Below are 23283 nucleotides of genomic sequence, written 5' to 3'. Positions count from 1 at the left end.
GATTTGCCCCCCTGTGATGTTGTGTGTAAGAATGACATAAAAAGAGGGACTGTGAGCCCTGTGTATGGTACAACCCTGTAACTTCTGTGTGGAGAAGACCTACTGATAAGATTCCTGTAACATCTTGTATGCTGATATTCCCCTTCAATCTGAAGGGAGTGTCTTTTTTAAGACTTTGAGCAATAAACACCTTGCCTGACTTCAATTGTGCCTCAATCCTGCGACTAACAGAATTGCGCAAAACGCTATTCCGTTCTCCTGCTGTTCTGGGTAAGAGCTCCGTGTCTCCAAGTTCAAGCCCTCTGCCAGCTACCGTGCAGACCTGGTCCATTGCGAGGGATCAGGTGGGAACAGCCGACACCAACCAGGAGGTGTGTCTGCAGTTAATGAAACGCATACGCAGCAGAAGCGGTTCCAGGTTCCAAGGCAGGAGCCTGAGCGTACCTAATAAGCGGTTCCAAACGCCGATGGTAGAGTTTGGTGGTGGCAGCATCGTTACACGCCCACGGCGCAGTGGGCGGAGTCAGTGACAGGTGGTCACTGACGGTGAGTGGGAGTCCAAAAGCACTAACCCGTGACCAGGGACGGCCTAGGCGAAAGGCGTCCGGTCACATCTGGTGGCACAGCGGTGGGATAATCCCAGGCGGCTTTTCGGTCACCCGACGAGAGAAGCCGAGTTACTCAGGAGAGGAGTAACTGCAGTTCAGGAGAACGCGCAGGATGACTGATTACAGCGGAATGGAGTTGCATCAGATGGAGGTGGAAAGTGCGGCCAGCGTAACAATGGACGCCCCTCAGAACGTGGTGAGAGCAACAAATCCCGCCCCCTCCCACAGCAGTTATGTTTCTCAGCATTCCCCAGCATGGCAGGGATCCCATCGTCCCAGGGGGGACAGAACGGATTCCCTAGCGGAGCGGCTAGCGGAATTGGGAGAAAAGGCAACGGAACAAGAATGTATGCTCATCATTCGGATGTTGCATGACGAGCGGGCACCACGGGCCGTGGTACCCCAAGCACCGTTGCAGACTGCTGTACCCAGATCAGATTGTATCCAGTTTGCCAAGTTTGCAGACAGCAATGGGGACATTGATGGACATTTGCAAGTATTTGAAAGGACTTGTAAACTACACAATTTACCCAAGCAGGAGTGGGTCAGACACCTGGTGCCCACACTGGACGGAGAGGCCCTGGAGGTCTATCGAGGAGTGGCCACCGAGGACTGCGGTGACTATGATGAAGTCGTAAGGGCCCTCCTACAGCGATACTTTGTCACTCCTGAGTCCTACAGGAAAAAGTTCTGGGACTTGCCCAAGAACCCTACCAGCACCCATGAGCAGTTCGCCACCCAGCTGAGGCAGTATGTGGTGAAGTGGGTGAAAGGATCTGGTGCCACTACCTGGGACACACTGATTGATCTGCTATGCCAAGAGCAGTTCTACCGCAGGTGCACCCCAGAGGTGAAGGAGTGGGTGCTAGACCAGGAGCCACCCAGCTTGAAGATGGCGGCCCAGTTAGCGGACAAGTATGTGGCAATTCGGCCACAAGGGCAGAAGCGCCCGACTAGCAGCAGACCCCAATGGACTGTACAACCAGGGGAACACCCCTCTTCTGCTCATCACCCCCCAAAGCAGGCATCCTCCAACCCAGGTGCTCTTGGCCAGCAATCGCCCCGCCCTGTCCCTGCAAATCATCAGAGACCACCGGGGCCCCGACTGGTCAAGAAGTGTTATGACTGTGGGAAAATTGGACATCTGAGGATGAACTGTCCCACACCCCAAGCACCCCAGACTCATGCCCCAAATCCGAGTGCTGGAGCCCGGCTTGCTTGCCTGACCCGGGGAGGTGAGCCCAAAGAGACTGTTCCTACTCCAGACAGTCCAATGGAGTGTGGGGAGAATCAGGTGAACTCTACGGAGAGAGTCACCTGCATGGCCAAGGGGCCACCTCAAAATATGTGGCGGCACCTGCAGATGGTCCAAGTGGGGCCCCTGCAGGGACAAGGATTAAGAGACTCTGGGGCCTCAATCACTGTTGTGAGCCCCTACCTTATTGATCCTGCTACAGTACTGCCAGGTCGCACTGCCAAAGTGACCATGGCAGGCGGCATGGAGCGAGAGGTACCTGTGGCGAGAGTCTACCTAGACTGGGGAGCTGGCCCAGAGTTGAGGGATGTTGCTGTCATGGATGGCCTTCCAACTGATGTGGTCCTAGGGAATGACCTTGGTGGTGGAATCGTTACCACATTTGCTGACGCCATCGCCCGGAGTCAAGTTTCCGTATCACAGTCTACATCAACTGCACCAGAACAGCCCAGCCCAGAGGAAAAGACCACAGCGGCTAGACAACTGCATGGAGCGAGAGGTACCTGTGGCGAGAGTCTACCTAGACTGGGGAGCTGGCCCAGAGTTGAGGGATGTTGCTGTCATGGATGGCCTTCCAACTGATGTGGTCCTAGGGAATGACCTTGGTGGTGGAATCGTTACCACGTTTGCTGACGCCATCGCCCGGAGTCAAGTTTCCGGATCACAGTCTACATCAACTGCACCAGAACAGCCCAGCCCAGAGGAAAAGACCACAGCGGCTAGACAACTGCCAGCGCAGCTTACCACAGCATCAGCCAGCCCAGAGGAAAAGATTACAGCGGCTAGATCAGCACATCTACCCAGCATGCCTTTTGCCTCTGGTATGCCTACGTCCCCTAGCAACGCAGAGGATGTTGGTTCCGGCTCGTTGGATCCTGTGAGGGTGCCCAGTGATGCTCCTGTCCCTAGTGGTTTGCCAACTTCGGCGGTGAGTATGAATGACCACTCAGACTTCCCTTTAACTGACCTCAACCAGAGTAACCCTAGCGATCCCAACCCATATCCCCCTGTAGACTGTCCCTACTTAGAAGGAAGTGAGGGCCACCGACAGGAGTTCAGGGAAGCTCAGCTTGCTGACCCATATCTGGAAGGCATATTGTGCCAAACTGGCAGCGGCCTTTCAGGGATAGCGGCAGTGAGTGTGACCTGGCGGCAAGGGTTAAGGTACAGGATAGCCAGGGAGGTAGAAGGGGATAGGCCAGTTAGACAGCAAGGTCCCCTGCTTGTGCCAAGTAGATCGGGGAAGACACGCAGCTTACCCATGGTGGATTCCACACAGAGTTCAGAGGCTGGTGATCTGTCCGTCATCACTGTGGAACAGGTAGCGGACAAGGTGGTGAGAGAAGGCCTAGGTGACAGGGTAGGTTCCCCTAGTCATAGGTCATTGGAGGAGAATAGTAGGGCAAGTCTGACAGGTAGTACAGACAGATGCCAGGTGGAGATGACAGAGGTGCAGTGCCCAGGGTATAGAGTGGGGGGAGAAAGTGGTAGGCCCAGACCAGTGGGGGTGGAGGCAACCAGAGACTATCCCCGGCCCACAACCCCAAGACAGGTACTGACCTCAGAAACTGTAAGGCCCTACGGACGAGTTGTCCCTGACTGTAGTACTGTAGTGACACCCCTTACAGAGTTGACCAGGGAGGGACTTCCCAAGTCAGTGGACTGGATACCCGCTTGTGAGTTGGCATTCCAGTCATTGAAGGAGGCTCTGTTACCAGCTCCAGTGCAGATGGCGCAATTTCAGGACCAGGACATTGTGGTACGAACTAATGCGTCATTGCACGGACTGGGAGCAGTACTGAGCCAGGAGGGGCCATATGGGCCGGAGCAACCTGTGGCTTGTTTGAGCAGGATACTGCTACAGTGGGAGGTGGGGTATGCCACAATTGGAACACAGTGGTTGGCAATTGTTTGGGCATTGGACCACCTTCGGCACTATGTGTGTGACTGGTCCCCCAAAAGGGTAACGGACAGACTGTTGTGGTGGAGCCGTGGACTTCAGTGTGACTATTTGGACCTTGTGCACCGAGAAGGAAAGGCCCACTGCAAACTGTCTAGGCCGAAGCCGAAGCCCCCCAGGTAGTTTCCCTGAACCCCCCAAGAGACTGCGGGACCAGGAGCCAAATCGTTGGGACATGGCCCTCTGGTGGCCCGCTTAAGAGGGGGGGGGAGAAGTGTGGCCGGAGGCAGGCCATACGGGGTTAAAGCTGCCACAGCAGTGAAAGGGTTAACCCCCGTGCTGTGCCGTCATTTTTAAAAGGACACTGTAAAAGCACACTGCACATGGTTTATAATAAACTGTATTAAAGTATATATGTATTGCTGCAATGCATTAGTGCATGAGGCAACGTATATTTAATAGGCTTTGCACTATATGGTTTACATGTATATTTTGTAGAGAAAATGCACTTATTGAATATATACCTGTATATGACATGACCAGCCTCTGTGTCTGCAGATACTAGCAGGAGGTCTGATGAATAGGGTGACTGGAAGGTCTCTGTGTAAAGGGGTGAATGGTGTCATATAGCCAAACACTACATGTACAGAACTTCCTTTGAAAAGACAATTTGTTGTTAAGAACCTTTTGGATGTCACTGAATGTGTTAAGGTTGGAAATGCCAAACTGATTGATGAATGTCATTTACTATTTCCTGGGAAATGTTATATCAACATTTTAGGAGACAGTATAATGTATGATAAATCAGTTTGTGTTGGTGGATTAGGAAGGAGGATATTGAGAGACTCCTTTGAAATGTAATATGTTGTTTAATTTATATTTTCTGAGATAGCCGGATTGGCTGGAAGGAGCACAGGGTGGATTTGCCCCCCTGTGATGTTGTGTGTAAGAATGACATAAAAAGAGGGACTGTGAGCCCTGTGTATGGTACAACCCTGTAACTTCTGTGTGGAGAAGACCTGCTGATAAGATTCCTGTAACATCTTGTATGCTGATATTCCCCTTCAATCTGAAGGGAGTGTCTTTTTTAAGACTTTGAGCAATAAACACCTTGCCTGACTTCAATTGTGCCTCAATCCTGCGACTAACAGAATTGCGCAAAACGCTATTCCGTTCTCCTGCTGTTCTGGGTAAGAGCTCCACGTCTCCAAGTTCAAGCCCTCTGCCAGCTACCGTACAGACCTGGTCCATTGCGAGGGATCAGGTGGGAACAGCCGACACCAACCAGGAGGTGTGTCTGCAGTTAATGAAACGCATACGCAGCAGAAGCGGTTCCAGGTTCCAAGGCAGGAGCCTGAGCGTACCTAATAAGCGGTTCCAAACGCCGATGGTAGAGTTTGGTGGTGGCAGCATCGTTACACGCCCACGGCGCAGTCAGTGACAGGTGGTCACTGACGGTGAGTGGGAGTCCAAAAGCACTAACCCGTGACCAGGGACGGCCTAGGCGAAAGGCGTCCGGTCACAGTCCCCCATCACAGACACTGGGTATTCCCGAACTGACCAGGATGGTGAACACTCTAAAAGAGAATATGAAAATGAACACAGCAGGCCCGTCCATTGTCACAACAAGACCTGCAAATTTCTCTCAGTTCAGGTATCTCACTACAACCTTTTCAATCCTCCCGGAACAAGCTCGCAAGTGACAGATCCACACTATCAGCTTTGTCTCCGACCTGTTTCTCCACCGGTTGATTGACCTTTTTACAGTGAGTGGAATGGACCCAGGTATCTCTCTCGGCCACCTTCAAAGATGTAGTACTTGTCAGCAGCATCTGGTACGGACCTTCCCACCGATCAGTCAAACAACCTGAACGTAAGAAATTTCGGATCTTTACATATTCTCCTGGTTCAACATCATGGCAGTTCATTTCAGGCATATCATGGGACAACAATTTCAGTTTCTGCTGCTGTTGCTTTAACTGCTTACTCATTGATATAAGATACTTCACAGTTACCTCGTTGTTACCCTTTAGATCTTCCTGTGGACTTATAATCAAATGAGGTTGTCTACCAAACAATATTTCATAATGGGGACAGATTCAGAGGAAATCTAGGAGTGGTCCTTATACTATGTAGGACCAAAGGTAAAGCTTCTGGCCATCCTAGTCCTGTCTCCGCCATGATTTTACTTAGCTTATTTTTAATAGTCCCGTTCATCCTCTCTACCTTGTGACTGGCTTGCGGTCGGTAGGGGGTGTGAAGTCGGCTATTAATACCCATCAGCTTACACATATTTTGGAAAACATCACCTGTGAAATGGGTACCCCTATCACTTTCGATGATTCTAGGGATACCGTACCTGCATACAAATTCCTGAACTATTTTCTTGGCAGTAAACGCAGCAGTATTAGTGGCTGCTGGGTAGGCCTCAACCCAGTTAGAGAATACGTCTGTGCACACTAATACATACTTAAGGTTCCTGCAGGGTGGTAATTGGATGAAATCAATTTGTATCACCTGGAAAGGTCCATCAGTCGGTGGAATGTGGGACGGTTCAGTAGGGATCGTTCCCTATGTTCTTTCTCAAGCAGGTCAGACAGGACATTGCTATCTTCTCTGCTTGTGAAGAAAACCCTGGTGCGCACCAGTATGCCCTCACCAACTTGCACATGCCCTGTTTACCCAGATGAGTCAGACCGTGTGCTGCTTCAGCCAGGCTGGGGTAATATGCCTTGGGGGCTACTGGCTTACCATGTCCGTCCCTCCAGAGCCCGGAGGACTCTTGCCCACACCCCTTGGACTTCCATATGGATTTTTCCTGAATTGAACACAAATTTTGCATCTCAATTAATTTCAGCATATCAATGGTTTGGAATGACATAATTGTTTCAATTGGAGAAGGCATTTTTAACCATGCTGCCCATTTTGCAGCTTCGTCAGCTCTGTTGTTGCCCAGTGACACTGGGTCATCCTCACATGTGTGGGCTTTGCATTTAATTACTGCCACTGCTTTGGGCAATTGGATTGCTTCTAAGAGATGTTTTATGTGACGGGAGTGTGCAACTGGTGTGCCTGCTGCTGTCATAAAATTTCTCAGACGCCATAGAGCCCCAAAATCGTGCACCACCCCGAACGCGTACCTCGAGTCAGTGTAAATGTTAGCAGATTTGCCTGCTGCCAGTTCACATGCTCTAGTCAGTGCTACTAACTCTGCCACCTGGGCTGAGTGAGGAGGACCGAGAGGTTTAGCTTCCATGATGTCTGTGTCATTTACAACAGCATAACCTGTACATAATTCACCTGTGTCTGTTTGTCTATGACAACTCCCATCCGTATAGAAAGTCACATCCACATTCTCTAAAGGTGTGTCATGTATGTCAGGTCTAGCAGTAAAGGTCTGATTCAGATATGTCATACAATCGTGGGTGTCATCATGTCTGCTGAACTCACCTCCCACCAGCAACTCCTCTCCTTCCACCCTTTGTACATCATGTTGTACATATGGCAGGTATGTTTGCTGGATTCAGCGTACTGCAACGTTTAACTGTAATATTTGCAGGAGCGATTAGGGCTAGTTCCCATTTGGTGAACCTAGCCGAGGAGACGTGTCTGGTTTGAGCTGAGTTCAACAGAGCAGATACAGCATGGGGAGTGTAGACAATCATATCATGGCCCAATACTACGTCCTCACTTTTACTCACCAATAAAGCGGTAGCTGCTACACTTCTCAAACAGGTGGGGAGTGATCTTGCTACCGTGTCCAATTGGGCACTGTAGTATGCTACGGGCCTACTGGCATCACCATGTTTTTGTGTAGCACAACCTGCAGCACAACCATCGGCTTCCGTACAATATAAATCAAAAGGTTTTTCATAATCGGGTATTCCCAATGCAGGAGCTTTTGTCAGGCTATCCTTAACATTAAGAAAAGCCTGTTCTGATTCCTCAGTGTGTGTGACGCGATCGGGCTTTGAGCAAGAGACTAGTTCCTGTAAAGGCAAGGCCAAAATAGAAAAAATCTGGGATCCACATTCGGCAATATCCACACATTCCCAAGAAGGTACGAATTTGCTGTTGATTCTGCGGCAGTGTCATGTTTTGTATGGCCTGGATTCTATCATTTGTGAGATGTCGTAACCCCTGGGTTAGGCAATGTCCCAAATATTTTACTCTGGACTTGCATGGCTGTAACTTGTCCTTAGCCACTTTGTGTCCTGTTTGCGAGAGATGAAGTAACAAAAGTTTAGTATCATTCACACATGACATAAATGAGTCAGAACATAGCAATAAATCGTCCACATATTGAATTAGAACTGATCCATTGGCAGGTTGAAAAGCTTGTAAACAGTCATGCAATGCCTGGGAGAAAATAATGGGGCTGTCTATGAAACCTTGGGGCAATTGTGTCCATGTATATTGCACACCTCTGTATGTAAATGCGAATAAGTACTGACAGTCAGGGTGGAGAGGCACAGAGAAGAGAGCAGAACAGAGGTCAATGACAGTGAAATGGGTTGCATTTGGTGGGATCTGCATCAGGATGACAGCTGGATTCGGCACTACAGGGAATTGGCTCTCTACTACCTTATTAACACCTCTAAGGTCTTGCACCAGCCTATAACCCCTCCCACCACTCTTCTTTACTGGAAAGATGGGACTGTTGGCTACACTAGCTGTACGAACTAAAATTCCCTGTTGCAATAATCGCTCGATTATTGGAAACACCCCTAGTTCTACTTCCTGTTTTAGTGGGTACTGGGGAATTTTTGGAGCTTGCCTACCGCTTTTTAAGTGTATCATTACCAGGCTTACGTCTGCCATTAATCCAGTGTCCTGTCCATCTTTTGTCCAAAGGGAATCTGGAATTTGGGACAATATTTCATCTACTTGTGATGGATTTTCTTTTAAAACTGTAGAGTGGTACATTATCCTTTGTGGGGTGTCTAACATATCCCGCACCTCGTATACCATTCTCTCTGGGATATCTAAATATACACCATCAGGGGTGCAATATATGACACATCCCATTTTACATAACAAGTCTCTGCCCAGCAGGTTATAAGGAGCCGCGGCAGCCAGAAGAAAAGAATGTCTGGTATGCAACGGCCCAATACTAACTTCTGCGGGTCTGGTTAAAGGATAACGTTCCACTTTACCTGTCACACCCATTGTTGGTATTGTCTCGTTGGTCACCTGTAAATTAACGGGAGATTTCATCACTGACTTGGTCGCCCGTGTCTACAAGAAAAAGATATTCAGTACCAGCTACATCAACCATCAAGACCGGTTCTTCCCTAGTACTTCCCGTTAACCTGACTATCTGTAGACTACAGGTATGACCTGACCCCTAGCGTTGGCTACCATTCTCCAATAAAGCATTTACGGCTACAATTGGAGCCGGTGCTTGCTGAATATTTGCTGATCTCTGTGCATATCCCTTATGGGGATATCCAGGTTTCCCTTGGTGTGGGGTCCATACTCTTTTTACTGTGCAGTTTCTACTTAAGTGTCCTGTTTGTTTGCAATTAAAACATGTCCGTGATTCAGGTGAAAGCATGTGTTGTTGTGAAGTTTGAGCAGAGGGCAAAGGTGGTGGTTAAGGATAGGGAGGGTAAGGGTATTGTGGGGGAAAAGAAGTGGGTGGATATCCTGGGACCTGTGGTTGCATTGGGTTAGTGGGATAGAGTTGTGTTTGTTGTTGAGTGGGATTAGTGAGAGCAACTTGTTCTGGCATGAGTGTGTGTGCAAGTGCAAGCGTGTCTGTTGGCTGTGATGTTAACGTCATTCTCTCCAGAGCTTGTATACTGACAGCCATTAATTTTTCGCTCTGGGTCTCCCTCTTTTATGAGATGTTTTTGTCATGTTCTATGGCAGACTCTATGAGGTTATCTATTGTAAGTCCCGCCAGCCAGGCTGTGAGGTCTGAACCCGAGTTTTTAAATTCTCTTTTAACCCATCCATTAATATCGTGACTATCATTCCCCTGTGGTGAATGCTATCTTTAATCTCTTCTATCCCAGTGTACTGGGTGATAGCCTGCAGAGCCCGGTCGCAATATTCTTCCGCAGTTTCACTCTCTTTTTGTTTGATTGTGAAGATTTTGTTCCAGTTAACTACTACTGGAAAATATACACCCAATTAGGTCACAATGCGGGAAATGTTACCTTGGTTTACTTGGTCTGTTAAGGGAACGTCACCATCCAATACACAGTCCGTGATAAATTTTGTCACGTCGGTATTGTGTGGCAGGCAGGCCCTTAACACCACACGCCAATCTTTATTAGTGGGCTCATGAGAACTACCCAAATTTCTCAAAAATCTTTGACATTTGGCTAGTTCCTTTTTGGGATTGGGGAAATCATTTATGATGGAATTCAGTTCTGCTCTTGTCCATGGACAATGCATTACTACTTCCCTCGTGGGCACTACACCGTTTGCATCTGCATTTCCATTTGGAACAGTTATTGTCCGAATGGGATGCAGACCGGCAGCGTTGCTACCTCTGACCTGGTTACCTGGCCTGGGGTTTAATCTGCTGCTGCTACGTATGGTATTAACAACTTCCTCAATGGGGCCGAGTGTATTAACACTGCCCTTGCTGTTACCGATGGAGATGGCGGCACCACCCGTGATTGTGGTGATGCAGCATCTATCATTTGTACAGCATGGGAAATAGCAGACATTACAATAGGCTCATCTTCTACATCATAAACATTTTCTTTATGGTTACTTAAGAGGGGGTACAAATTACTTGTTACATTTTTATTGGTATTTTTGGTAACTGTACTTGCACCTCCATCCACATAAGGTGGGGGAGGTGAGCGTGAACTGCTGGCAATACTCTCCACGACGCTACTTTGCCGCCCGTGTGCGCCAATTTGCTGCTCGCCCGTATTGCAACTCAGCGTCGCGGATGTATTTTCTGGCAATGCGTTCGCAACGCTAGTTTGCGTCGTTTGCACATTTTTAAGCCAAGCATCCCCTTCATGCTGCCATATTTTTAAACATTCAAAATACTTAATCTTTTCCTCTCGGGATCGCACCATACTGATGTGATCCTGGACATTATCTAACACATTTTTGTCAAAACTACCAATTCTGGGAAACGGTCTAACACTCTTTCTCGTCATATTAAACCATATATCACAATACCTTATTGCATAAGTACCGTACTTAGTATGCATAATACGACGGGCTGATCCAATCGAAGCCTCCATTAGCAGCACATCATTGCTTAACATTTCTACCGTTTGCGTGGCTCCCATTTTGAGACAACTCCTACGCTTTTCAATAAAAATTTAAACTGGTGAAAGACAATCAAGATACTTTCACTTACCTGTGAACGATTTAAGTCGGCGGCGCCCACACACCTGGATAAGATTTCGTAAGGCCACTTCCACACCTAGATAAGTTTTGAAACAGGCAACTTCCAGACCCGGATAAGCTTTAGTAAGGTAACTTCCAAACCTATGAGAGTTTGTATGTCGGCCACTCTCACGCACCTCTATACAACAAAGACAACATGTACACCTGCTACTGTGTTTAGAACGGTAAAGCTGCTTACCGAGCGACTAGGCTAACCCTTGCACCTAGTCCTTAAGGATCATACGGTACCCTTAACTTTAGGGAATAAATTACCCCTACCAACAATACACAGTTACACACTTTTTCTCTGCGCAGAAAATAAACGTTTAACCCAGATATTGGTAGATAGAAAAAAATGTAAACCTCAATGGCTTTGTTCAAACACATGGCAGCAGAACCGGAAGTGCGTATACGCTATTGTGCGATCGTCCGCATACACAATTATGCAACTACCACACAAGCGTATGATTACTTTTTTTTTTAACTGCGTACGCAAAAATGCGTTTTAGCTGCGTACGCAAATACTGCAGCACCCCTCTAAACACAAGGTTCTATCAACAGAGGAAAAACAAACTTTTTTTTCTCTGTTGTCCCTGGATTCTAATCAGCGCTTCCTCTACACAATAACCGGCAGTACGCTCTCAGCAACACTGTGGTAATGAAAGACTAATGCGTCTCCCAAAAGGCGCCTCCACCCTTTTGCTAAGAGAGGACTGACCGAGTGTTATCGTGTATCAGATAGTGTGATAAACCGATGAGCCCCCACTGTTGAATTCGTCAATAAACCTTTTAATATATTCCTTCCTATAAACCTCTAAGATTCACCTGCCTAGAACCTCTAAGACAAAACCCTGCCTAAAACCTCTAAACAGAACGCTAATTGCGTACGCAGTTTAACCGCAAATAAAGACAGGAGTGGAATCTGTGTTTCCAACGCACAAGTATTATTCAGGTAAAAGTACAGTCAGTTACACGCAATCTATACATACACAAGTTAGGCATAAAAGGAAATAATACAGACCCAAGTACGGTTATACATACGCTGCGCCTCTGGACCCAGAGATAGACTTCTGACTCGATATCCTCAGTTCACCCAAAATTCAGCATGAACTGGCAAACCAGTGTTCGGACACATGTATTTATTCCCCCCCAGACTGAAACAGGACAAAGGGGGAACTTCCTGCTGATCTCATTGGTTCCCAGAGGAGAAGCATATGTAACGACACATTTAACAGGTTGTTTCAAATAGACTTTCCCTGCCTCTAACAGCCGGAGTCTTTCTGGTAACGCCTCCTGTAACATTCCATTAACTAAACATTTTGTTGCTTGTAAGTTCTGCGATCCGTAACTTGAGTTTGCATGATGCGATCTCTCCACCGATAACACCGGGATTCTGTAAAAGCGTACGCATCAGAACGAAACCAAACACACCTTGCTTATCATGTATAATACCTTAGATATCAAAAACCTCTATTTCTTAGCATTTAAACTAACTTAACCAACTTGAATCATACAATTTGATGCTAATGGAACCTTGTGTGCGAATATGTAGTGTGTGAGTATTCGGGGTTTGATATAAGGACGCTAGTTATTAATGGGTGAGATTTAAGTGCATAATTTCTCATACACGAAGTGAACATCCAGCAGTGTGGATGGCTGAGGGTTGTAGTTCTACATGCCCTCTGTCAGCAGGCCCCCACCTGTTGTGTGTTCAAAGGAAAACAAAACCTCTTTTGTTCTCACAGACTCTTGTGTGAAATGCAAATGTATTACCACCTCAAGCTGTGGAATTTGGGGCCATCCTGTCTAGGATTCAGACAAATCCAATTGTGTAGATATTATATTACAATTGCCACAACTATACTTTATCTGCATCCAGGGATTCCCAATTTGTATGTAAAAATACCCATTGTCTCTTCTTATTTACTTTTACTCAGAAAGCTTGTTTTTCCAGTTGCCCTTGGTAGGTTAACAAAAACATTGCCATCTGTTCTTAGCTCCTGAGTTATAACTTGAATTGACGCTGACCACAAAAATGGTGTCTTGCAATCTCATTTCCAAAATGGAGTCTTGCGGCCATTCGCAAGATGGCGTCGCCGCGATTAAATTTTAAACTGAACTTGTCTCAGCCAATTATTCAGCTTCGACAGTGTATGCTGTTAGCAAAGATCACCCTAGCATAAAGTCACCCACTGCTGCCTTTTTTCCTGCATGCGACAATGCATACCTGCGTAAATATTTGTAACATCGAAGGACACCGGCGGCCATCTTACCCTTGCGGCAGGTCTGACCTGCTGCAGCCTTGGGTGCTCTTCTGACACTCAGAGATGCGTATGCAATAGCAGTGGCTAATTTATGCACGCCCATGTAACAGCTCTCAGTCAGGCGCGCCTGCGTTTCGCCGCCACCCAGTCAATGCACCCAAACATTCACTTTCTGTCACTCTGCGATGGTTCTCCGTGGCCTGCGTGATCGCAGTGCATGCACAGAGCTGCCTTGCTCTACGATGCATACGCATGTGCAATGGCAAACAGTCACTCGATCTGCGTGAAAATTGCATTAGCGTCCGTCTCTGAATCAGGCCCTAAGTACCAAATGGCAGGGTAGTATCTTCTGCGGCTGGTCTAAGTGATTAAATAAAAAAAAATTCATTATAAATTTCCACATAAACATGTAAAAATAAGAAAAAAGAAATTATACTGATAGTCACTTTAAAGTAGTATATGATATTTTTTGTTAGTTGATCTCCAACAGGTATTTTTATTTTTCTCTTGTTCTTCCAATTACTGCCCACAGACTACTGCCCACTGCCCACAGACTAAGTTACTACCTGTGTTTGCTTAACTATTTTTATTTTGCTTTGCGATCAGTTTTTTTTTTTAAGCTGCAACATGCTTGCATGGAGTCTATAGGGATAGATTGGGTGGGGAAACTTTTTTCTGCTGAGGGCCATTTTGATATGTATAACATTATTTGCATGCCCGGTGCAGGCTATGTCCCCTCCGCGTGACGTCACACGTGTCGGGGCCACAATCGTCAGTGATTACATCAAAGCCCAGAACATCTTGAGGATGCTCCGGGAAGCTGTAAGGGCAGCGGTGTGACTGTCTGAAGCATCCTAAGGATGCTCCAGGAGGCACTGCTGCATAGATTCTGGATGCAGTTAGCCATTCTAGGCATCCTGCTAGCCAGATGAGGCTAGCAGAAAAAAGCTCAGAGGGCCAGACCAAATGATTCCGAGGGCCTTATACGGCCCCAGGGCCTGAGGTTCCCCATCCTTGGATTAAACAAACCCCAAAAAATAGATAAAAATGCATTCCAAACACTGATGAAGTTTCCTTCCAATTAAAATATGATACATTTTTAAGACATGTAATAACACAAAAGTCAGTCAATGTACTGCACAGAGTAATTGAACAGTTCTAAAGTTCTAATTGTTTGGAATGAAGACAAGTAGCTTGGTAGACTAAGCAAAGTTTATTGATATTAGTCAGAACTCTTCTTGCCTTTTTAATTACATATTCCAGCATGACTTTTTTTTAACTTGAACAAAAAAACAAACCTTTTATATCTAAATAGAAAAGTAACATATTTCAATGACAAAATATAAAAGAATACTGTACTTTTTAATTATTTGGATACAATTTGAAACCATGCTCCGCCCTCCTGTTATCTCAGTTATCTTTATTTCAGATGCCCCTTGACGTGGGGGTTGTCTTCCTCATGGGCGTAGGTATAGTGGGTGCAAGGATGCCAGTGCTGTGGGGCCCAGATGTTTAGAGAGCTCCGGACCAGGGAATATAGTTTTCTGCCAAGTTCCCAGAAGCGCCTGCTAAGCAATTGTGTCTGCCCTGTTGTCTGGCTCGTATGGGGTGACATTCCATGTCAGTGATTGGCGTGTGTAAAGGATGTTATAATGGTAAGGGGGCACTGTAATGTGGAATTATCTGAACTGAGCACTGTAATGTTACATAATATGAACTGGAGACACTGCAATGTTATGCAGTATGAACTGTGAACAGTGTAGCATAATATATCCTTTTCCTCCATCAGCATGCTGCCTACCTCATTCACAATTACTTAAACAGCTAGGTGCTCTGGGGGATTCAGGCAGTCAGCACCAGTTCCCCACAAGATCACCAATCTGTCATTCAAAGGAGAATTTGGTTGAGTCTTTGGGCCTGATTCAGCAGTTTATCTGCGCGTGTGCAGGACTCATTCTGTGATTGTGCACGTAGACCCTTCAACGCCTGATTGACAGGCAGAGGCATTTAAGCGGGGGTGCAGGGGCGGCCAGCATTCCCAGAAACAGGGGCGTGTCTATCCCTTTTTTCGGGAGTGGCAAGCCCAGTGTTCTAGGCTCGCAAGCCGGCCAGCCTGAGTAACCGAAACGCGTTGGCGGGAGGGAGTTAGAACTACTGCAGCACCAGGATTGTGGAGAATCAATGGACCTGTGGATTTGAGGGACCCGGACTACCTCTCCGCAATTTTTTACACCTATGCCCATGACCTGCATAATTCTGGTAAAGCAGCCACCTTATATTATAAACACCGAGATTGGACTTATATGTATTATATATGTCATGCATCTGTGATTTCTTGGTGACATAGTTATTTACATCAGAGTTACCAAGCTGAAGTTTTTATGTGTCATATGTATTGTGTTTTATACTTATATGTTCCATGTCAATAAATAGTGTACACCTTATGATTGTTTTCAATGTACCAGACATAGTTACATAAGTAATTCTACCATCTTTATCATCATCTATCATGAATTTTTTGGTTAAAGAGGTAGCGCTTGTGTCAGTTTTTCAATTTTTTAGTTCAAAGTTTATTAGTCCTTGGGGGGACTGAGATCTGACTGTTAGCTGCTCACTTTCAGGTGTAGCGCTGTATAAGAATTCCCGTTTTTCTTGTTACTGTAATTGCAAAACTGCCTACGTGCGATCCTTGCTGAATCAGACCCTATACGTCAAGCAGTTAGCAAGAACCAAAGCTAGTTATATTGTTCACTGAACCACAGTATATTAACAAGTTAATTTAGTTGCTTCAGAAACACTTAAAATCAAATGGGACAATTCTTGTAATTTCTTCAGGTAATAAACAGCCAAAACAACAGTATACAGATATTGGTCCACATAGATAAACATCATAAACACTTAGGGCCTGATTCAGCATGGATCACAATTGTAACCGCATACGCAGATCGGTCGATTGTTGCGTACTGCGCATGTGCCGCGATCGAAGTGAGATTACGCACGCAGATAGGAATCCATCGCAGAGTGAGTGACAGGCCGTGAGCGTTTGGGGGTGGTGACGGTGTGCCTGTCTATTTGAATGCCGTTGCATGGGCGTGCATAAATTAACCACTGCGATTGCCTACTCAGCTTGAGTACTGCTGTAATTGTGCATGATGGGCTGATGTGCTTCGATGTTACCGATGTATACGCAGGACTGCGAGGTATTACGGATGTGAGAAAGCAGTAGTGAGCGTCTCTATGCTGGCTGAGCAGTGGCAGACATTAGCATATATTCGCAGCTTCATTGCGTGCATTTACGCAGTTGCAATCCATGCTGAATCAGGTCTTTACTATGAATACAATTAATTTGATTTAAACTAAATAGCCTAATCCACACACCAAATAGTGTCCCAGATGCAATGTAATATAATATATTCTAAACCTTTTCATAAAAGTGTATATAGCAAGATAAACCTAAATGTATATGATTATATGGGGTGGTTTTCTTTTATTATGGGAAACTGAACATTTTTACATCATGGCTGTTTCTGCCCGGGGACAGGGCACTAGGGGGTAACAAAATAACATCACCATCTATTGTGTCGACCCTTTACCATTTCTCATTTTACTTCTAGTGCTGTGCATATGTACTTCTGTGACTCTTGTGTCAACCCAGAGGAACTGGCCCCAGAGCCAAAAATATAACTGGGAGATTTAGAGGTCTTGCATATGGTTAACAAAATCCACATTAGCCTCCAAAAACATATCATAATCCATGAATAAAATTACAGATTTATGAGGGCTATGTACATTTATAAGTGCCTGTGTACTGTGTATGTATTCTTTTTCATACATCTTTCAGTCCTGTCTTTTCCTCTTAAACACAAATCTAAAAGCAAATACTGTTGAAAGCAATACCAACGCCTGTTTTCTTTAGTTCTCTTCTTTCTTTCTTTCTTTCTTTCAAGTTTTCTGTTTTTTACAATTTGATGTGAATTATCGAAGTTCAAACAGGGCATGATAGCGGGTGCCCGAAGGATGGGACATTCCATTTCCAAAGTTGTGGGGACATTCAACATTCCCTGATCTACGGTGTCACATGTGTACCGGGAATACCTCATGGAAGGCATTGTCACTCACCGTGGACAGCGCAGTGGCCAACCACAGGTGCTTAATGATCGTGACCAGCGGCGTCTGACCAGAATTATCCCTGGTAACAGACAAGCGACACTGGCTAAAATCATATTCACATTCAATGCAGGAGGTACCAGATGTATATCCAGCAGATCGGTGCAGCATTATTTTAGCTTCTATGGTATATGGGAGCAGTGTGTCCCTGTTAACACCACAAGACTGGACACAGAACCTCACCTGGGCTTGTGACGTCGCCAATTGGACCCTGGAAGACTGGCAGCATGTGGTGTGGTCCGATGAGTCACGGTTCCAGTTGTTTCGGGCTGATGGTAGGGTTTGGGTGTGGCGCAGACCCCATGAGGCCATGGACCTCAGTTGACAAGAATGCACCGTGCAGGCTGGTGGTGGTTCCATAATGGTGTGGGGTGTGTTCATGTGGCATAAGATGGGTCCGCTGATCCGCCTGAACATGTCATTGACCAGGAACTGCTACATTGCATTGCTTGATGACCATTTGCAGCCCTTCATGGACTTCATGCACCCTCATAACAATGGAATATTCCAGCAGAATAATGCACTGTGTCATTGATCTCAAGTTTTCCAGAATTGGTTCAAGGAGCATTCTGGAGAGTTCCGACAAATGGTGTGGCCACCATGATCACCCAACATGAACCCAATCGAGCATTTATGGGACATGGTGAGGTCCTTTTGCTCCCAAGATCCTGCACCTATCAGGGAGCTGTGGGAAGCTATCCAGAAGGCACAGGTCAACATCTCTCCAGAGGTCTTCAGTCCACTTGTCGAATCGATGCCATGTTTAATTGGTGCACTTCACTGGGCTAGAGGGACCCTACACAATACTAGGCATCTATCCCATGACTTTTGACACTGCAGTGTGTATGTATATATACACCATTTAGAAAAAACATCCGAAAAGAAAACTTAACTGATGATTTTTTTTTTTCATACCGCTCAGAAATTGTCGTTTTTTTTTTTATGACTGAATTAGGTGAGGAACATTTATTTCAACTTATCCAAAATGATTTAATTAAAAAAAAAGAAAAATGGTTTTTCAAACATCGGACCACCACTGGAACATTGGAAACATAGGGGGTCATTCAGACCTGCTCGCGAGCGAAGGTCGCTCGCTAGCGGGTCGATGTTGGGCGCATGCGCGAGACCCGGCGAGCGACGAGGAATACGCCGCTCGAAGTCTCGCACCAAAGGGGGCGTGCTATCTATGGTGAGTGACAGCACGCCCCCTAAGGTGGGCGTTCCGGGGGCGTGGCTGCTAGACGGAGGCATTCCCATGGGAACGCCTACAGTCTGAGTCCGGCCCCACTGACATCACTAGTGATGTCAGTGGGAGTGATTTTGGCTCTGATAGAGCCAAAATCACTCCTGGGCTTGCGGCAGCGAGACCCTACCGCAGGGTCTCGTCGCAAGCCCGATGGTCGCGATGGTCTTGACCATCGCGACCATCAACATGGACGCTCGCTATAGCTGTGGGTGGTAACCCACAGCTATACGAGCGTCCATGAGGCCGCTCCAAACACAGGTAGGAGGGCCCTGATTCAGAGCGAGCGCTCTGGTCAGAGCGTTCGGCTCTGAATCAGGCCCATTGTCACTTTCATTTTGACACCTGTTTCAGACACCAGGTACACTAAGGTGTTTAGGTTAATTTATTTTTTCCCAGCGGCTGCTAATCTCTAGATCTGCTGGGTGGGGGGTCCTGCTTTGCCGGTCGCACAGCAGACACTGGGGGTGGGTACAGGCAAGCAGAGGGACCAGATGGTCCCTCTGAGAGCACCAGCCGCGTGAAGATTCTCTTCCTGCAGCCGCCCACACTGTTTATCTGACTGGTTGAAATTTTTGACACCCTGTACTTGGGTTCTGCACTTGGTCATAACTGATATATCATTGGATTACATGTCATAATCTACATTAAAACAACTGTTGGAGAGAAAAATACAAGTATATAAAACACATATACAATTCCATTGGTAAATTAGGATTAAACAAACATGTCAACATAAGAAAAAAAATAATAATGTGACCATTTTCAAATCAAGAATATTTTTATTTCATAGGATGCTGTAAAACAATATAGAATGTTTTAAGTAAGAGGAACAATATAATCATAATTTCTTGTAATAACACAAGAAGCAGACATTTCATAGAAATTATTCTGACTCAGCTTCTTCTTCGAACTCAACAAGTGGAGCGTGTCTGCTGGCTTGGACACCTTCTCTGAAGTGAACCTTTTTGATGGTGCCAGATTTTGGCGCTCTTATCGTGTGCTGTTAAAAATAAATACATGTAGTTTAGGATAAAACATATGTATTTTAGTGTACCAGGATAATGCGTTACTTATAAGTACAATACATCTGGTATGAATGGGTTTGGAAAAAATAATCAAATAATCAAAAGGCATAAACTTAAAAACATATACCCCGATACTTTGTGCCAGGATGAGTTTATTACAGAGTGTTCAGCTATGGAGCTATCTGTACGCTCTACTGCTACCTTTCTGCTAGTGTTTCACCAACTCTGATTTACTGTGAGACATAATTAAATGATCACACGTCAAAAAACAGCAACGTACCTCCATTTTCATAGCAATCATGACCATCAGAGGATCTCCAGCTTCTACTTTATCACCCACTTTTACAAATACCTAAAAACAAATAATGTATTGTACATACTGTATAACACATTAGGGAAATACACCAACACAATTTGCCAGAATTTATTGCATCATAAAAAACCTCATACATTTGGTTTTACTAATCTCTTCTGCATAATGTCCATGAAAAATCATTGGCCATTACCTTTTCGATAGTTCCAGTCATTGGCGCTACAGCCCCTCTTTGGGTTCCTGACGTGCTAACTTCTGACAGAAATTTGGGAACAGGGATACTCAGCTGCACATTACCATCCTGCAACATGAATAGAATACAGTGTTTAACATGATGAGAATAAGACCTCTCAGACTCAACGTCTAGGTACGCTGCAATACTTTATGGAATCATTTTGCATCCAAAAGGATTAGCCCATTTATAGGTTGAGTGCATTATATTGAGCAAGCAGCTAGCCTGAGATACATTGGCAAAACACAGGATGGATCCAGAGTTGAACATGCGCGAGCATCTATTTATTGGAGAACGGGTCTGGATCTCTGGTCATGCCCTCAGCGTGTCGAAAACAGGAGGCGCATGCACGGCATTTCTTGTGAGGTTACGTCCCCTTTTCCAAAGTCACAAATAACTTTTCTAGAAAGTTGGGAGGTATGCACATGTGGCAGTCTGATGCCATGTGTGGAGGTCTGAGGGTTATTGAAGGGGCACGTTAGGTGATCTTTACAAGTTTTCATATATTTTGGTTAGGCATGATGGTCTGACCCCTAAAATTTTAATCTGGCTCCTAGATTTTACAAAAATTTGCCAATCCAGTGCTATTAAAAGACTGAAAACATGTTTTTATTTTTCTGCACTTTTTGTCATTATAATATTGCTGTTTTGAAGTTTCAAATGTTTTTCAATTACAATACACAGTGCGTTTTCAGTCATTTCTCATTATTATGTACACTGTACACATGTTTTATGTTTAACCTGCAAACAAATAAATCATATTTTATCAGATGTCCACATCTAGGCAATACTTGTGAATAAAATATGCTTATCATGTATACTATTGTCGTCCCGCACCAGTATAGTTCTGCATTAATTGTTGTCTTTATGACGGAAAACATTCTCTCGTTGATCCAAACCTCGTATTGTTTAACAACATATAAATCCTTGACAAAGCAGCCCACTGGCAAAACGCGTGTCTGCGTTTCCCTGAGTAGCCGCTGGTCACGATCATGTTACTAAAATAAATATTATGCACTTTCCGATCCAACTTGAAAAAGAGAAATTATGTGATTAGACATATAAAAACAGTGTCCATGGGGCTACGTGTAAGTGAAAGCCGGGATGATAAGGGAGATCTGACCCGAGTAGTCACAGTGTATAGACAATATGGGATATAAATCTAAATAACTCTGGGATTATGTGTAAGTGAAAGTCGGGATTATTAAAGAGGCTGATACCGAATGGTTATACTGTCAGACACAGAGACATAGCGTGAACTAGTCAAACAACATATGATACAATTTAAGGCAGAATTAGTTATTGTAGATACTGTTGATATAAAGTTGCAAGATGTGAATTATAATCTGCACTGAAGCGGATTTATACGACAATAGAATTTTCATAGTGAGAATCACATTGTATTTTTGCAACAAGCGACAGTTGATTCATCTAGTCGTTATCATATTACAGTCACATCAAGCTGCATAAAGTAATAGTGACACAGGATACTTCAGTCACTGATTATTAGACAGCTATCGATCTTCTCAGAAGTTATTGAAGTCTCTCATACTTAGAATCAAGACTAGTCGGTAGTGACACTATATTATTAGACCAGCTGCAAAAAGGGAATTTTAAATAGATAGATTTTCTAACTATTTTCTTTCTTTCACATTCTAACTATATGCACTATCTATTATTTTAATCAATATTTCGCCTTCTTGTTTGAACACATTATTTTAAAAGATGGAATTAATAAAGATTGATTGAATTTTAGCTATTTGTTGACAGAAAATCAAGCTAGTACTGATCCAAAGTGTGCACCACAATAAATACTCTGCTTCTTCTTTTTGTCAAATAGTTTATGAATAAAATATGCTGTTGATGTAGATCAGAATAGCCACAGGTAGAACTTATTGTGTACAGTTTGCTCCACTGATGCAACCTACATGGGGAAGCCCATCTGTATACCATCATATTCCAGGTATACATGTTGATAAAGCTTCTGAGGAGGGAGTATCCCACCCCCCTCCTTAGACCCTCCCCCTCAACAGACCCTGTCCTCATTAGGGCTGCTTCCAGAAATTTCCCAAGCTGGATTTTCATCCCAATCTGCTCCTGGCCCCCTCATTACATGCATAGAAATAAATCTGTATATTGGCATGTTTGCAGAATTGTGCACATCTTGCGAAGTGACTGCCCCCTATCCATACGCTTTGTTTCCTCCTCTTTATATACATCAAGGCACATTTGCACCAAGCAAAACTAGACTCAAATAATACACTTGGAAACAGGCATATTAACATTTACATTTATGTCCAACTCTGCATGGCCTGCACTTCCCTTAACACCCTTTCACTGAACATGGCCTACATGAGACTGCCCTGTTATGCCTCTTCAATCACAAGTGGAGATGCGATTAAAACGTGCATGGTGTAAATCACCCATACTTGTGTGTGCTCCCCCCTGGAGCATGCACAGTACGAAAACTGCCAAGGTACACTCTGCATACAGGAGTACATTCAATTCTGCACCAAGCTCAGCTGGAATGTTGTTTGGGTAAATTAAAGTATTAAGTAACTATTTTCACTGCAAACATTTTATAAATAGAACGTCTACAGCAAGAGTAATCTATAGAATAATAAACATTATGCCAAACTGAAATGTACTGTAGCAATCTTACCATTGAGAATAGATGTATAGTGCTAGCAATAATAATGAGCTTGGATTTATAAAGCGTGCCGTCCACAGAACACTTCAGATAAGTAACGTTGCCCTCATTCAGAAGCTCTCCTGACACTTTCAGCACTCTATCTTGAATCTGCACCAAGGAGAATAGCGTTACACAAACTATAGAAACTAAAATCAATCTTCATTAATCAGCAACATCATAGGAGAAGCACTTATATTTGCAATATAATTGTAATTG

General features: G+C 44.9%; 1 protein-coding gene across 1 annotated transcript in view; it reads right to left on the bottom strand.

The window, feature by feature from the left end:
• Positions 1–19570: 19570 nt before the first annotated feature.
• The window catches only part of MCCC1 (methylcrotonyl-CoA carboxylase subunit 1), a 79367-nt gene continuing 75654 nt past the window's right edge, over positions 19571–23283 (bottom strand). Inside the window, exons 16-19 of the mRNA XM_088456368.1 lie at positions 23038–23175; positions 20337–20444; positions 20111–20182; positions 19571–19805 (exon numbers count right to left, since the gene is read on the bottom strand). Of these exons, the coding sequence (XP_088312494.1) occupies positions 19689–19805; positions 20111–20182; positions 20337–20444; positions 23038–23175 (435 nt within the window). The 3' untranslated portion in view covers positions 19571–19688. The remainder of the gene's footprint in view (positions 19806–20110; positions 20183–20336; positions 20445–23037; positions 23176–23283) is intronic.

The sequence above is a fragment of the Taudactylus pleione genome, unplaced genomic scaffold, assembly GCF_031769625.1.
Source record: "Taudactylus pleione unplaced genomic scaffold, aTauple2 ptg000702l, whole genome shotgun sequence".
Classification (NCBI taxonomy): domain Eukaryota; kingdom Metazoa; phylum Chordata; class Amphibia; order Anura; family Myobatrachidae; genus Taudactylus; species Taudactylus pleione.
This window is presented reverse-complemented; position numbering and strand designations above follow the sequence as displayed.